Here is a 16261-nt window from a genome sequence, read left to right as displayed (position 1 = left end):
GGCAGCCAAAGGGATTGCTGCGAAGCACAAGGAACTGCTGGGGAAGCAATGAGCGATGGACATCCTGCAGTGGTGGACGCGAGGGACGGCGCAAGAGGCAGCCATGAGGAGTGCGAACAAGCTGGAGAAGGCGTGACCTGGTTGGAAGACAGCGTTCTAAATCAATCGCTTCCCTTAATGCTGCCAGGACGCCAGCGAAGAGAAGAGGATACAGTTAGAGGAGGGCTTGCAGTCGCACAGTGTGAATACGGCATAGTGCAAGGAGCAGTTAGAGAAGAAAGAAGCCAAGGGCAACACGCTGGGGTCGATGCGGAGGAGTGAGCAAGGTGCGGCCATGACGAGCATGAACAGGGGGCGGGAAGCGCTACATCTGACCACCAATTTGAAAGTACCAACAGGAAGACTAAGAATCCAGAGCAACTTGAGGTGGAAGGAAGAGGGCAGGACATTGATCTACAGAAGCTATATGAGGGTACAATTGAAATGACAAAAATGGATGCACAAGAAGATAAACGTGTAACCGGTGATACAAAAGGCAGGAAGTTCATGGCGGGGGAAGTCGTGTGCTTGGGAGAAGCTTTTGGGATTGGAAAAGCAGGAGAACCTGAGGACCAAGTAGTGGAAGATTTTGGCACAAACATGGATTGCAAGAAGACTCAGTGAGGAGCAGAGGAAAGCAAATTCGGAGTTGGAAAGAGGAAATGGCAGAGAATAAAGAGGCCTAGAAACTGGCGGTCGAATCAGGAGCAATACCATGCAGTGATGAGGAAGACATCATGGCAATTCTCCAGGAGCAAAATGAGGCCATAGCTCTGAAGCGAAGACAGTCAAAACAAAAAGAGAAAATCAGAAGAAGTCGCCCAAAATATCGTAAGCAGCTGTGTGATAAAATTTATAAATGATTTTATGTTCTTGGAATACTAGGGGGTTGAGAGGTGTTGCAAAACTGAATATGATCAGAAACATCAAAAATAAGTTTAGATTAGATATGTTGGGGTTGATAGAAACAAAAAAAGAAGAGGGAAAAAATATTATGTAGCTAGAATTTAGGTTAATGATAGAGCTAGTTGGGAGTGTGTTAATTATGTTGGAACGTCCAGAGGTCTACTATTAATTTGGGATGAATCAGTATTTAAATTGATGAATTGCTATAAAGGAGATATGTGGCTATGTGTAGAAGGAGTGATGACCAAAGATAATTTTTACTATGCGATATGTTTGGTGTATGGCTGCATGTAAGAGACGAAAAACTCTTAATGTGGGAAGAATTAAGTTATATTACAGGATTGTGTCAAATCCCATTTTGCTACATGGGAGATTTCAATGAGATTGTGCATATAGAGGAAAGAAAAAGGGCGACCAACTTGTCAGCTTCTGCTGAAGACTTCAAAGCATGGCTCAATGATATGGAGTTAGTGGATTTGGCAATCAATGATCGCAAGTATACATGGTTTAGAGGCCAGTCCTGCAGCCGTATTGATAGAAGCCTGGTTAGCTTAGAATGGCTAGATGCGTACCCAGATACTCGCTTAAGAGGAGGCCCGAGGGGCCTTTCAGATCATTGTCCTCTAATAGTAGAAGATAGAAGAATAGCTCAGGGACCAAGACCGTTCCGCAGTTTAGACGCATGGTTCACGCATGAAGGCTTTCCAAAGATGATGAAGGAAGAAGGGAAGGGATTATGCGAGGTGCAGTTCCTGGATAAACTGAAGGCACTGACAAAACCACTGGGTAGATGGCACAAGCAGCACTTTGGGAATATACATGAGAAGATCCAAAGGTTTGAGGACGAGATCAAGAAAGTGGATGACATGGTTAGCAACGGTATATACGATGGTACAGTAGAAGCAAGAAGAAAGGCACTGGTAAGACGTTATGAGGTATGGTATGAGAGGCAAGATATACACTGGAAGCAAATGTCTAGGTCTCAGCATGCCAAGGAGATGGATAGAAATATTAGGTACTTCCACAATATTGCATCAGCAAGGAGAAGGAACAACCGGATTGAGTCTTTAGTGATTAATAGAAGGTTGGTAAAGAATCATGCATGGATTAAGGTTGCAATTAGAGATTTCTACAGGAACCTATACCACCAAGATGAGTCGCCAAATATCAGTTTTCAAGATGGGTTAGTTAATCGCTTGGAGATGGAGGAAGCTCAAGCACTAGAGGTGTTACCGATGGTGGAGAAAGTAAAGGAGGCAGTATGGGACTGTGAATCATCTAAGGCTCCGAGTAGCAATGGATATAACATGAACTTTATAAAAAGATGTTGGGAGGAGATTGGAGTGGAAATCACTAAAGCTGTGATGAGATTCTTCGAGACAGAGAGACTACCAGCAGCCTCCAATATTACTTGGGTAGTGTTGGCTCCGAAGTTTGTGGGCGCAAAGGAGATTAAGGACCTTAGACTGATCAGTATGGTTGGTTGCATTTATGAGGTCATATTAAAAGTGTTGACAAGAAGAATGAGGACTGTAATGCCAGGATTATTTGGAGAATCACATAGTGCATTTGTCAAAGGTAGGCGAATACATGATGGAGCGTTAATTGCCTGTGAAACTATACAGTGGCCAAAAATGAAGAAGAAGGCATCAACTATCATCAAATTGGACTTCCAGAAAGCCGATGATAGAATCAAATGGAAAATTGTTGATATTGTGCTGGAAAAGATAAGGTTCGGTAGAAGATGGAGGGCATGGATTACAGAGTGCATTAGATCAGCTTCTATATCTATAATGGTTAATGGGGCTCCATCCAAACCATTTAAGAAGGTAAGAGGGCTTCGACAAGGTGACCTGTTATCACTTTTTCTATTCATCCTCGTTGTAGATGTGTTAAACAGGATGATCGGGGAGGTGGTAAGAAATAGGAGAATATCTCCTCTATTAGTTGGCAGGGACAATGTAGAGCTATCTCACCTTCAGTTTATTGATGACACTATATTGTTCTGCACACCAGATGATAAGATAGTGAGAAACTACAAGAGGCTCCTGAGGTGTTTTGAGGTCATGTCGGGATTGAGCATTAACTTTGACAAGTCTAGTTTGATACCGTAAATTGCAGTCAGGCTTGGCTGAGTCAAATGTGTAGATTATTAGGATGTCAGGTCGTGAATCTACCAGTGAAGTATTTGGGAATTAATATAGGTGCATACCCGAGGTTGGTAAAAACGTGGAAGCCAGTAATAGATAAGGTGGAGGAGAAACTGAGTTTATGGAAAGAAAAGGTGCTCAGTAAATCGGAAAAGCTGGTTCTCATCAAATCTGTAATTAATAGTCTACCTACGTACTATTTGAGCTTGTATAAAATGGCAGTTACGGTGGCCAAAAAAATCTCATTGCAAAGAAGATTCTTTTGAGGGAAGGACGATGGACGACCTGGACTGGCTCTTGTAAAATGGGAGATGATACATCCACCGAAGAAACTAGGTGGACTAGGTGTGGGAGATGCGATGATTTGCAATACCGCATTGTTGTTTAAATGGTGGTGGAGATTCTCTAAAGAAGAGTGCCCTCTATGGAAGAAGGTAGTGTGCTCATGAAATAATCTGAATATTGGGCAGTTATTGTCTACTCAGGCTATACCGGCAAAAGGGGGTCCGTGAAAAGATATTTGTCACTTGCAAATCAAGGAGCAACATGTCAGAGAGAAGATGATTGACGGGTTGGCTATAGAAGTAGGCGATGGTAGACTAACCATATTTTGGAAAGATACATGGCTACAGTCGGGGAAGCTGAAAGACTCCTTTCCAAGACTTTACTTAATTTCAGATAATAAGGGATCCGTGATTGGGGAGTGTAGATTTTGGGATTGGATAGAGTGGGTTTGGAACTTCTATTGGAGGAGGGAACTGTGACAATGGGATACCGACAGTTTGAACCAAATGCTTGACATCTTGCAAGCTGTGAGACTAATAGCAGACACACAAGATAGAGTGGTGTGAAAATTTGATAAGGAAGGCGTTTATACTACTAACTCATTTGTGCAGGTTTTGCAGGTACAGACAATGACGGATGATATCCTCAGCTATAAGTTCACAAATGGAATATGGAAAGGAATTGTTCCACCACGGGTAGAGTTGTTTACTTGGTTTGTGCTTGTAGGCCGAGTTAATATAAAGGATCGCTTAAGCAGATTAGGCATCATTGAACAAAGTGATAACATCTGTGTTGTGTGTAGTAAGGAAATTGAAACTATACAACATTTGTTTGTTACGTGTGAGTTTGCTTGGCAGGTGTGGCGCGCATGGATAAGTCATGTGGGTCTTGTTTGGAGCTTCCCAGGTTCCATAAAAGAACATTTTGAGAGCTGGATGACGATGAATTTGAGAAAAGATGTGTGGAAAACATGGTTCGTGGGATTCTTCTCAGCTATATGGAACATCTGGTTGTGTAGAAATGAGGTCATTTTTCAGAACAAGACAGTGGAAGTGGTAGATTGTGTTGCTAAGACATTTTGTTGCGGTAGAAAGTGGTGCAAAAGATAACTTATGTTGTTGATGGCTATGCTGAAGATAAGATAGGAGTTGCAAAACTGTATTTTATGTTTCTTGTATGCTCCATTTAATGTGTTGAGCTCATTTTCCTTCAAAAAAATTTTATCATGTTTAGTAACTTAGAGTCCGTTTGAGAAATAGCAGAAGTTATTTTTTTTTTGAATTATAAAAAGTCACAATATGCGTGTTTGGCACCATTTAAAAAAAAGTTTTTAACTTTCTAAAAAGTTAATTCACAGCTTTTTGAAGAAGTAGAAATATATGACTTCTCCTTCTCGATAAGTTATTCTATCACTTCTCTAAAAAAATTGACTTCAAAATAAAAAAATTTGTTTTTATTCTTGACTTTGTAAAAATGTTTCATGTTTCTGCTTAAAATACTGGCCCTCCACCACCATTTTCAAGCAAGGTTTCATCTGTTAAAAGCAGTGACCTTTCACGTAATGATTCATCTGTTGAAAGTATTGAATCTTCACCACCATTTTTTTTATCATTTTATCACTCTATTTTTATTATTAAATTTGTATTTAACATTGTGTGTGGTATGAAATCTCAATTTGAATTTTATTTTTTTCACATGTGATTTTATTTTTATATAGCTTGCCATTATTCTTATTATCTTATAGTTAGTTATAACAAGTTCTTGACCCAATAAAAGAGAATGCTAATAGGAGTAAAAAAATAAAAAACAGTAATAAAAATATACATTGACACTCATTTTATATTTGTTTTTTTATTTTTATCTATCATATCATACACAATAAACAACAAACACTAATTACACAATAATTTTTTTGGCATTGTCATCAAGATTATTGTGAATTAAAATTTTATTACTATTCACCACATACAAAAATACCATTATGGATGAAGGTAAAGTAGAAAAACCAATTTCTAATGATATTACATGACTAAAAACCAATTGTCTAAAAGATAGAACTAATAAGAGAGCAAATAAAGAATCAATTGCCTAAATGATTGTAATATTAATGATTAGATTATGTAAAATCAACCTTCAATATTAAAAAGTATTTGTTATTATCGTTATTTTAATTTCTATTTTCTTGTGTAAAAAAATTGTATTTGTTGAGTTATTTATTCAAATGCTAGCTACAACTTTAAAATAAGTACTTTTATCACTAAAATTCCAAACACAAAATAACTTATTTATAAGCTGCTATTAATAAAAGTCTTTATACTTTAAATTTTTTTTTAAAAAATTATTTAAATTATTTACCCAAATTGAGACCTAATGTTTTATAAGTTTTAAATTTTTATAAGTTATAAGTTGGTTGAAATATATGACTATGTATCACTATTTTTTGATCATATAAACTAATATTTTAAAATTTTTATCTTTTAATTTAAATTGATTTTAAATTTATCACGATGTAACTAAATTATTTTCTAAAGCTTCATATTTTTTTCTAATTTAAATCGTGTTAGTTTTGATTTTGCTTTGTCACGTATTATTTCCTTGACCAGAGAATCATTGGATATCAAATGAAAAGTTTTCAAGGAATTATATACATACAGTCCAATGATTTATTAATTTATTAATATTTTTTATATCTTTTTCATAAACATTTTTTATATTGAATAATATTATTCATTTAAATTTTTTATTTAACTAAGTCTAATTAAATTAGTCTAATATAATAAATTTTTTATTATAACTAATATTATTATAACTCTTAATATTTAATTTGATTAGATTTAATTTATAAAAAAATTTAAATATACAACATTACTCTTTTCTCTCTGAAAATTTTGTTATTTAATTTACCGGAGATGATGGAAGTAAAGTCATATGATACGCGAATAATGGGTTAATAATATAACGCGTGAATGAGTGAATGACTCTTTATGTGGTAGGGGTACGTGGGGGCGACTTAAGATTTTTTAAATAAGATTATCTCATTATCTGAATCCGAATTTGGAAATCCGAAGTTAAAAAAGAAAATAAAAAACAAAAAAATAAAAAATAACCCACCAATGCTAAGGCTCTATTTACTAACAACTTCTTTAGCTCTTTTAAATTTGGCCAACGGATCAGGCGATTGGTAACTCAAATTAAACTGCCGAATACCCCGAATGATTAAAAAAGAAAAAACAAATGAAAATAGTGGGGACCAGGGCAGTGTGATCTGTTTCCTGATCTCTTGCTTGCATTGCGTTGCTTACATTACAACAGATATGAGATGGGGATATGGTACAATTCCACAGCTTACAATGCGAGCTCCAACCTACTACTTGCGATGATTATCTTTTGAATTATTTTATCTTTTAAAGCCTCATCTCCTTATCTTCGCTTTTCAATCATTTGATGCGTTACAACTGTCACTAGCTGGTGCCTATGCCCGACGTTTTAACTTTTAAGAACCAAATTTAAAGAAGTATTTTACAAAGAAAATTATACTGGACATGATTTTTTTTTTAGGATGTTATTTTATTAATAATCATAATAATATATAATGAAAAAAATTTGTATTATTCTCCTTTTAAATCGGACATCATTGAGTATTCTGAAAGTGAATTTAGGATTAATTTTTGTAATTGTAAAATATGAATTTCTAGAATTAAGAGATAAATTTATAATTAATCTTTTTATTAGGGATATATATAGATCGGTCTAATCTAAAAATTAGGTCTATATTTATTTTTTTGGTACATTTTGGACCAAATTTAAAGTGACTCAGATTAGATTTAAAGATAAATTATCACAAAAAAAAAAAACTCAACCAAGTCCAAACTAGAGCTCAAACCAACCAGTCTCGCACAGACATAATATAGATAAAACTCAAAGGTGGAGTAGAGTAATAACAGAATATAGATAAACATATATGTAATAGCCGCTAGTTACGACTTGCGAAATTTAGGTTGGCTAGGATTACATAATTTAAAAACAGTTGATGATAATCCTAACTCTCTCAAATACATCAAAGGCTCTATAGCCAATGTTTCCAAAAGAAACATATATATATATATATATATATATATATATATATATATATAAGTTTTTTAAAATCAAAGAGAGAGATATCTAAAAAAATACAAACTCCAACTCACTACGGAGTATTAGGACTTGCATCTGAAAAAACAATGGATATATACAGAATGAGAACCCCCGACCCATGGTTCCTAGTACGATAAAAATGTCAAAGAAATACAATATAAGGTAGCAAGAAATTCACTAAAAAATCTTAAACTTCCACCCAATTCATTTCTATTCCTAGGTTCTCTCTAATTCGTAATTCAGGCAACTAACTTAAGGGATTCTAATCTAACACTCTAATCTCATTAATTTCCACAATTCACTACAACATTCTAACAGTCCAACGGAACAGCCCTCAGATAGTTCAAATTCTCAAGTTTTGAATCAACTCATCATATCTCCACCCAGAGCAAGTGGGACGAGCCATTACATCTACTTAGGGAGCTAAAAATTATCTCATTCAATGTTCATCTTTAATATCCTTCAATTATTTTATCATTTCATCTCATCAAGGACAGCCCTTAGTGTCAACCGACACCAGCATGAGGGACCTCTCAGATATACATACACAAGCAAAGCAGACAAGTAACACACAAGTAAAATTAAGAAAAGCAAGTAGAATATAGTAATTTAACATGTACAATTAAGCAAACCATGACAAGTAATCAAACCCAAACAAATCAAACAAATGCAAATGATGCATGCCTACCCTATGACTAATGAGCTTTTCTGTCGGTTATACCGCCAACCCGACATGTCTCGTAGCTAACCCTGGAAAGTCCCATCGTGCGCGCATCTACCAAATTAGAATAAAAAATGTGAATTTTGCACTAAAACCTATAAACATATAATAAAACTTAAACAAAACATAATGAAAACTATATGAAAATGATGCAAAAAAGTGTATAAAATATCCGTTCATCAGAACACCAAACTTAAATCGTTGCTTGTCCCCAAGCAACCCAAAACAAGGTAGGATAAAAAGAAGAGAATGATACAATAAATCTCAGAGTTCTTAATGAAGCTCAGATTCAATTAGACGAGCAGGACTAGTAGCTTTTTGCTTCTGAATAGTTTTGGCATCTCACTTTCCATTGAAGCTTAGAATGATTGGCATCTTTAGGAACTTAGAATCCAGATGACACTATTGATTCTCTTAGTCAAGTTCTTTTTTATTCTTGAACACAGCTTCTTTTGAGTCTTGGTCATGACCCTAAGCACTTTGTTTTCCAGTATTACCATCGGATACATAAATGCCACAGACACTTAACTGGGTGAACCCTTAAGGATTGTGATTCAACTTTGCTAGAATCCCCAGCCAGTGGTTTCCAGAGTTCTTAAGCACACTCTTTGCTTTGGACCACGACTTTAACTGCTCAGTCTCAAGTTTTTCACTTGACACCTTCGCACCACAAGCATATAGTTAGGGAAGTAGCTCAATTGAACTGTTTAGGCTAAGATATTTCTTTTAGGCCCTCCTAACCATTGATGCTCAGAACCTTGGATACTTGCTCTTGCCTTTTGGTTCAAAGATCTATTGGCTTTTTGCTCTTACCTTTTGGTTTAAAGAGCTTTTGACTTTTTCTGCTTTTCATTTCTTTTTCTGCTTGCTTTTTTGCATATTTTTTTCTTTTATTGCTTTTTGCTGCTTTTTCTTGCTTCAAGAATCAATTTTTAGATTTTTCATATTACCAATAATACTTCACTTTTATCCTTATTATTTCAAGAGCCAACATTCTTAACTCCAACATCAAATATGCACTGTTTATTCATACATTCAGAAAACAAAAGTAATGCCACCACATCAAATAATTAAACTATTCCTAATATAAACTTGAAACTCATGCATCTTACTTCTCTTTTTCAAATAAAATAAATTTTCTTTTAAGTAAAGTGAGAGATGAATGGAATATTTCATAGCTTTAAGACATAAAGATAGATGATTATGCACTAGAAACAAACAATAAAACAAAATACATGGAAAATAGAAAAAAAAAAAGAACATAGGCAATAGGGGATTAAAGGGAACAAATCCACCTTAGTGCTGGCGGCTACTACTCCTTCTGGAGGATCCAATGGAGTGCTTGATTTTTCCTATGTCATGCCCCTGCCTCTGTTGTTCTTTCCTCGTGATTCTTTGTTCTTCCCTCATGGCTCTTTGATCTTCTCTTATGTCATGGAGGATGGTGGAATACTCTTGATGTCCCATCCTTAGTTGATCTATGCTGGAGCTCAATTCTCCTAGAGAAGTGTGCAATTGGTCACAATAGCCTTGTGAAGGAAAATACATCCCTTGAGGTATCTCAGGGATTTCTTGTTGAGGCAGCTCAACATGCTCTTGCTGTGGTCCATGTGCTAGCTCTTTAGTTTGCTCCATCCTCTTCTTGGTGATGGGCTTGTCCTCCTCAATAGGAATGTCTCCTTCTATGACAATTCCAGCTGAATTGCATAGGTGACATATAAGGTGGGGGAATGCCAACCTTGCTAAGGGGGAAGGCTTTTGAGCTTTCTTGTACAATTCTTGAGGTATTAACTCATGTACCTCCACCTCACTTCCAATCATGATGCAATGAATCGTGATGGCTCTATCAATGGTCACTTCTGACCGATTGCTAGTAGGGATGATAGAGCGTTGGATAAATTCCAAACATCCTCCTAGCTACGAGCTTGAGGTCAAGCCTTCTCAGCTGGATAGGCTTGCCTTGAGCATCCCTACTCCTCCATTGAGCTCTTTCCACATAAATGTCTGAAAGGACTTGGTCCAGCCTCTGGTCAAAATTGACTCTCCTAGTATAAGGATGTGGGTCTCGTTGCATCAATGGAAAATAGAGCGCTAACCTTACATTCTTTTAGCTGTAATCCAAGAGATGCCCTCAGACCATGGTATGCCAATTTCTTGGATTTGGGTTCACACTAGTGTCATGATTTTCGTGACCCATGTATTGGCATAGAACTCTTGTACCATCAAGATCCCAACTTCTGGAATAGTATTGGTTAGGACTTCCCAACCTCTCCTCCAGATTTCTCTTTGGATCTCTGAGTACTCATTCTTTTTTAGCTTAATGGGAACTTCAGGAATCACCCTTTTCTTTGCCACTACTTCATAGAAGTGGTCTTGATGAGCTTTGGTGATGAATCTTTTCATCTCCTAAGATTTAGAGGTGGAAGCAACTGCTTTCCCTTTCCTCTTTCTAGAGGATTCTCCGACTTTGGCTGCCATAAGTGTGACTGGAAAGCATAAAGCAAGGCTTTTCCAACACCAAATTTAAAAGCTTTGCTCGTCCTCGAGTAAAATATGGAGGAAAGAGTAGAAGAAGAAGAGAATAGAAGAGATGGAGAGGGATAGTGGATTTGGCCAAGTAGGGCTTTAGTGTATGGATGGTGTGTGTATGAAGGGTAGGAAGAAGGGCTTTAGTGTATGAATAGTGTGTGTATGAAGGCACTCCCTTGAGTGTGCGTGCGCACGATGATGTGCATACGCACAACTTACAAAATTTGTAGGGTGTGTGTGCGCACCAGAGTGTGCTAGCGCTCTCAATAGTAGGCATCTGGTGCACGAAATTGTGATTCGTTGATGAGCGGATAATTTGTACACTTTTTGGCATTGTTTTTAGTCTGTTTTTAGTAGTTTGAGTTGAGTTTTTAGTATATTTTTATTAGTTTTTAGTTAAAATTCACTTTTCTGGATTTTACTATGAGTTTGTGTGTTTTTCTGTGATTTCATGTATTTTCTGGCTGAAATTGAGGGACCTGAGCAAAAATCTGATTCAGAGACTGAAAAGGACTGCAGATGCTGTTGGATTCTGACCTCCCTGCACTCGAAGTAGATTTTCTAGAGCTACAGAAGCCCAATTGGCGCGCTCTCAACGGCGTTGGAAAGTAGACATCCTGGGCTTTCCCGCAATATATGATAGTCCATACTTTGCCCAAGATTTGATGGCCCAAACCGGCGTTAAAAGTCACCTTCAGATTTCCCAGCGTTAAACGCCGGAACTGGCACCAAAATGGGAGTTAAACGCCCAAACTGGCATAAAAGCTGGCGTTTAACTCCAAGAAGAGTCTCTACACGAAAATGCTTCAATGCTCAGCCCAAGCACACACCATGTGGGCCCTGAAGTGGATTTTTATGTCATTTACTCATCTCTGTACACCCTAGGCTACTAGTTCTCTATATATAGGACCTTTTACTATTGTATCTTCATCTTTGGACATCTAGTTCTTAGATCAGATCTTGGTTTTTCTGGTTCCCTCTCTGGGACCGAAACCAATGATCACTATTGTTCTTATGTATTTTCAACGGTGGAGTTTCTACACACCATAGATTAAGGTTTGGGGCTCTGCTGTACCTCGAGTATTAATGCAATTACTATTGTTCTTCTATTCAATTCCGCTTGTTCTTTGTCCAAGATATCACTTGTTCTTCAACTTGATGAATGTGATGATCCGTGACACTCATCATCATTCTCACCTATGAACGTGTGACTGACAACCACCTCCGTTCTACCTTAGATTGGGTGAATATCTCTTGGATTCCTGATACACGACGCATGGTTGATCGCCTGACAACCGAGTGCTCGCCTGACAACCGAGCCAGCCATTCCGTGAGATCAGAGTCTTCGTGGTATAGGCAAGAACTAATGGCGGCATTCAAGAGAATCCGGAAGGTCTAACCTTGTCTGTGGTATTCTGAGTAGGATTCAATGATTGAATGACTGTGACGTGCTTCAAACTCCTGAAGGCGGGGCGTTAGTGACAGACGCAAAAGAATCAATGGATTCTATTCCGGCCTGATCGAGAACCGACAGATGGATAGCCATGCCGTGACAGGGTGCATTGAACATTTCCACTGAGAGGATGGGAGGTAGCCACTGACAACGGTGAAACCCTTGCATAAGCTTGCCATGGAAAGGAGTAAGAAGGATTGGATGAAGACAGGAGGAAAGCAGAGAGACGGAAGGGACAAAGCATCTTCATACGCTTATCTGAAGCTCTCACCAATGATATACATAAGTATCTCTATCTTTATCTTTATGTTTCATTCATCACCCATACCCATTTGAGTCTGCCTGACTAAGATTTACAAGGTGACCAAAGCTTGCTTCATACCAACAATCTCCGTGGGATCGACCCTTACTCGCGTAAGGTTTATTACTTGGACGACCCAGTGTACTTGCTGGTTAGTTGTGCGGAGTTGTGATAAAGAGTTGAGATTGCAATGAGCGTACCATGTTGATGGCGCCATTGATGATCACAATTTCGTGCACTAAGTTTTTGGCGCCGTTGCCGGGGATTGTTTTGTGTATGGACAACTGATGGTTCATCTTGTTGCTTAGATTAGGTATTTTTCTTCAGAGTTCTTAAGAATGGATTCTAGAGTTTCATGATGATCTGTTAAAATCTGGCTAGCTGAGAAGCCATGTCTAATCTTATTGGACCGAGGTTTCAACTGATCATCACAATAGCTTGTTGATTTCTATCAATCTTGCTATTGGAGCAATGATCTGCTAAGGCTTGGCTGGCCATTGGCCATGTCTAGTGTTTTGGACCGAAGCTTTCTTTGAAAGCTTGGCTGGCTGTGAAGCCATGTCTAATTCCTGGACCGGAGTCTTAGACTAGCATTGCAATGATTCCTGGAATTCAAATTAAGAATTCTGAAACCTTTATTTTCCATTTTCATATAATTTTCGAAAAATCCAAAAAAATTTCAAAATCATAAAAAAAAAACCAAAAATATTTTATGTTTCTTGTTTGAGTCTAGTGTCTAATTTTAAGTTGGTGTCTTGCAAGCATTGTTTATTTGATCTTGGTTCTATTTTCAAGTCAATAGTACAGGGAACTGAAAATTCAAAACATGCAGCAGAGGAATTACACAGAAAAAGCTGGGCGTTCAAAACGCCCAGTGAAGAAGGACAGACTGGCGTTTAAACGCCAGCCAGGGTGCCTGGTTGGGCGTTTAACGCCCAAAAAGGTAGTGCACTGGGCGTTAAACGCCAGAATGTGCACCATTCTGGGCGTTTAACGCCAGGATGGCACAAGAGGGAAGATTTTGTTTTCAAATCAATTTTTTTTTCAAGTTTTCAAAGTTTTTCAAAATCAAATCTTTTTCAAATCAAATATTTTCAATCAAATCTTTTTCAAAATTAATTTCTTTCCTTTTTCAAAGATACTTACTAACAATTAATGATTTGATTGAACATCTCAAATTTGTTGCCTTTTCTGTTGAGAAAGGTTTAATGTTTGAATCATATCTTTTCTTGTTAGGGAAGTCATTAATTTTTAAAATCAAATCTTTTTAAAAATTGTTTTTCAAATCATATCTTCTCAATCACATCTTTTTTAAAACCATAACTTTTCAATCATATCTTTTTAAATCACATCTTTTTCAAAATAGTTTCCAATCAAATCTTTTTAATTTCTAATTTCAAATTCTTTTTCAAAAATCACTTGATTTCTTTTCCACCCTTGGTTTTCGAAAATCAATTAAAGTTTTTCAAAATGTTTTTAAAATCTTTTCAATTGAATTTTCGAAATTTCTTCCCCTCTTCTCACATCCTTCTATTTATGGAGTACCACTCTTCCTCAATGCACAATTCGAACTCTATCTGATTAAGTTCGAATTCTCTACTTCTTCCTTCTAATTTTCTGTTCTTCTGACACCTCAAGGAATCTCTATACTGTGACATAGAGGATTCCATATTTTCTTGTTCTCTTTTCCTTCATATGAGCAGGAACAAAGACAAAGGCATTCTTGTTGAAGCTGACCCTGAAACTGAAAGGACCTTGAAGCGCAAGCTAAGAGAAGCTAAGGCACAACTCTCTGTAGAGAACCTAACCGAATTCTTCAAAGAAGAAGAACCCATGGCAGCCGAAAACAACAACAATACCAACAATACAAGGAAGGTGCTGGGTGACTTTACTGCACCTACTCCCGACTTCTATGGGAGAAGCATCTCTATCCCTGCCATTGGAGCAAACAACTTTGAGCTTAAGCCTCAATTAGTTTCTCTAATGCAACAGAATTGCAAGTTCCATGGACTTTCATTGGAAGATCCTCATCAGTTCTTAGCTGAATTCTTGCAAATCTGTGACACTGTCAAGACTAATGGGGTTGACCCTGAGGTCTACAGACTAATGCTATTCCCTTTTGCTGTAAGAGACAGAGCTAGAACATGGTTGGACTCACAACCTAAAGAAAGCCTGGACTCATGGGAAAAGCTAGTCAATGCCTTCTTGGCAAAGTTCTTTCCACCTCAAAAATTGAGTAAGCTTAGAGTGGAAGTCCAAACCTTCAGACAGAAGGATGGAGAATCCCTCTATGAAGCTTGGGAAAGATACAAACAATTGATCAGAAAATGTCCTTCTGACATGCTTTCTGAATGGAGCATCATAGGTATTTTCTATGATGGTCTCTCTGAACTATCCAAGATGTCTTTGGATAGCTCTGCTGGAGGATCTCTTCATCTGAAGAAGACGCCTACAGAGGCTTAAGAGCTAATTGAAATGGTTGCAAATAACCAATTCATGTACACTTCTGAAAGGAATCCTGTGAACAATAGGACTAATCAGAAGAAAGGAGTTCTTGAGATTGACACTCTGAATGCCATATTGGCTCAGAATAAGATATTGACTCAACAAGTCAATTTGATTTCTCAAAGTCTGTCTGGAATGCAAAATGCACCAAGCAGTACTAAGGATGCTTCATCTGAAGAAGAAGCTTATGATCCTGAGAACCCTTCAATGGAAGAGGTGAATTACCTAGGAGAACCCTATGGAAACACCTATAATTCTTCATGGAGAAATCACCCAAATTTCTCATGGAAGGATCAACAGAGACCTCAACAAGGTTTCAACAACAATAATGGTGGAAGAAACAGGTTTAGCAATGGCAAGCCTTTTCCATCATCTTCTCAGTAACAGACAGAGAATTCTAAGCAGAATACCTCTGACTTAGCAACCATGGTCTCTGATCTAATCAAAACCACCCAAAGTTTCATGACTGAAACAAGGTCCTCCATTAGAAATTTGGAGGCACAAGTGGGACAGCTGAGTAAGAAAGTTACTGAACTCCCTCCAAGTACTCTTCCAAGCAACACAGAAGAAAATCCAAAAGGAGAGTGCAAGGCCATAAACATGGCCGAATTTGGAGAGGAAGGAGAGGAAGTGAACGCCACTGAGGAAGACCTCAATGGGCGTGCACTGACCTCCACTGAGTTCCCCAATGAGGAACCATGGGAATCTGAGGCTCAAAATGAGACCATAGAGATTCCATTGGACTTACTTCTGCCTTTCATGAGCTCTGATGAGTATTCTTCCTCTGAAGAGGATGAGTATGTCACTGAAGAGCAAGTTGCTAAATACCTTGGAGCAATCATGAAGCTAAATGACAAGTTATTTGGAAATGAGACTTGGGAGGATGAACCCCCTTTGCTCACCAAAGAACTGGATGACTTGTCTAGGCAGAAATTACCTCAAAAGAGACAAGATCCTGGGAAGTTTTCCATACCTTGTACCATAGGCACCATGACCTTCAAGAAGGCCCTGTGTGACTTAGGATCAAGTGTAAACCTCATGCCTCTCTCTGTAATGGAGAAGCTAGGGATCTTTGAGGTGCAAGCTGCAAGAATCTCACTAGAGATGGCAGACAATTCAAGAAAACAAGCTCATGGACTTGTAGAGGATGTTTTGGTGAAGATTGAAGACCATTACATCCCTGCTGATTTCATAGTCCTAGAGACTGGGAAGTGCATGGATGAAACCATCATCCTTGG

General features: G+C 37.6%; 1 protein-coding gene and 1 non-coding gene across 2 annotated transcripts; one reads left to right on the top strand and one right to left on the bottom strand.

Annotated features, from left to right (window-relative positions):
- The first annotated feature begins 1310 nt into the window (after positions 1-1310).
- LOC130962866 (uncharacterized) lies at positions 1311-3059 on the top strand. Its single transcript, XM_057889024.1, has one exon. It carries the CDS (start codon positions 1311-1313, stop codon positions 3057-3059), a length of 1749 nt encoding a protein of 582 aa, XP_057745007.1.
- Positions 3060-14756: 11697 nt separating this feature from the next.
- On the bottom strand, positions 14757-14864 carry LOC130964846 (small nucleolar RNA R71). Its single transcript, XR_009080914.1, has one exon. It is a non-coding gene; the product is annotated as a small nucleolar RNA R71 (small nucleolar RNA).
- Between the last annotated feature and the right edge of the window lie 1397 nt (positions 14865-16261).

Source organism: Arachis stenosperma, chromosome 2, assembly GCF_014773155.1.
Source record: "Arachis stenosperma cultivar V10309 chromosome 2, arast.V10309.gnm1.PFL2, whole genome shotgun sequence".
Lineage (NCBI taxonomy): Eukaryota > Viridiplantae > Streptophyta > Magnoliopsida > Fabales > Fabaceae > Arachis > Arachis stenosperma.
This window is presented reverse-complemented; position numbering and strand designations above follow the sequence as displayed.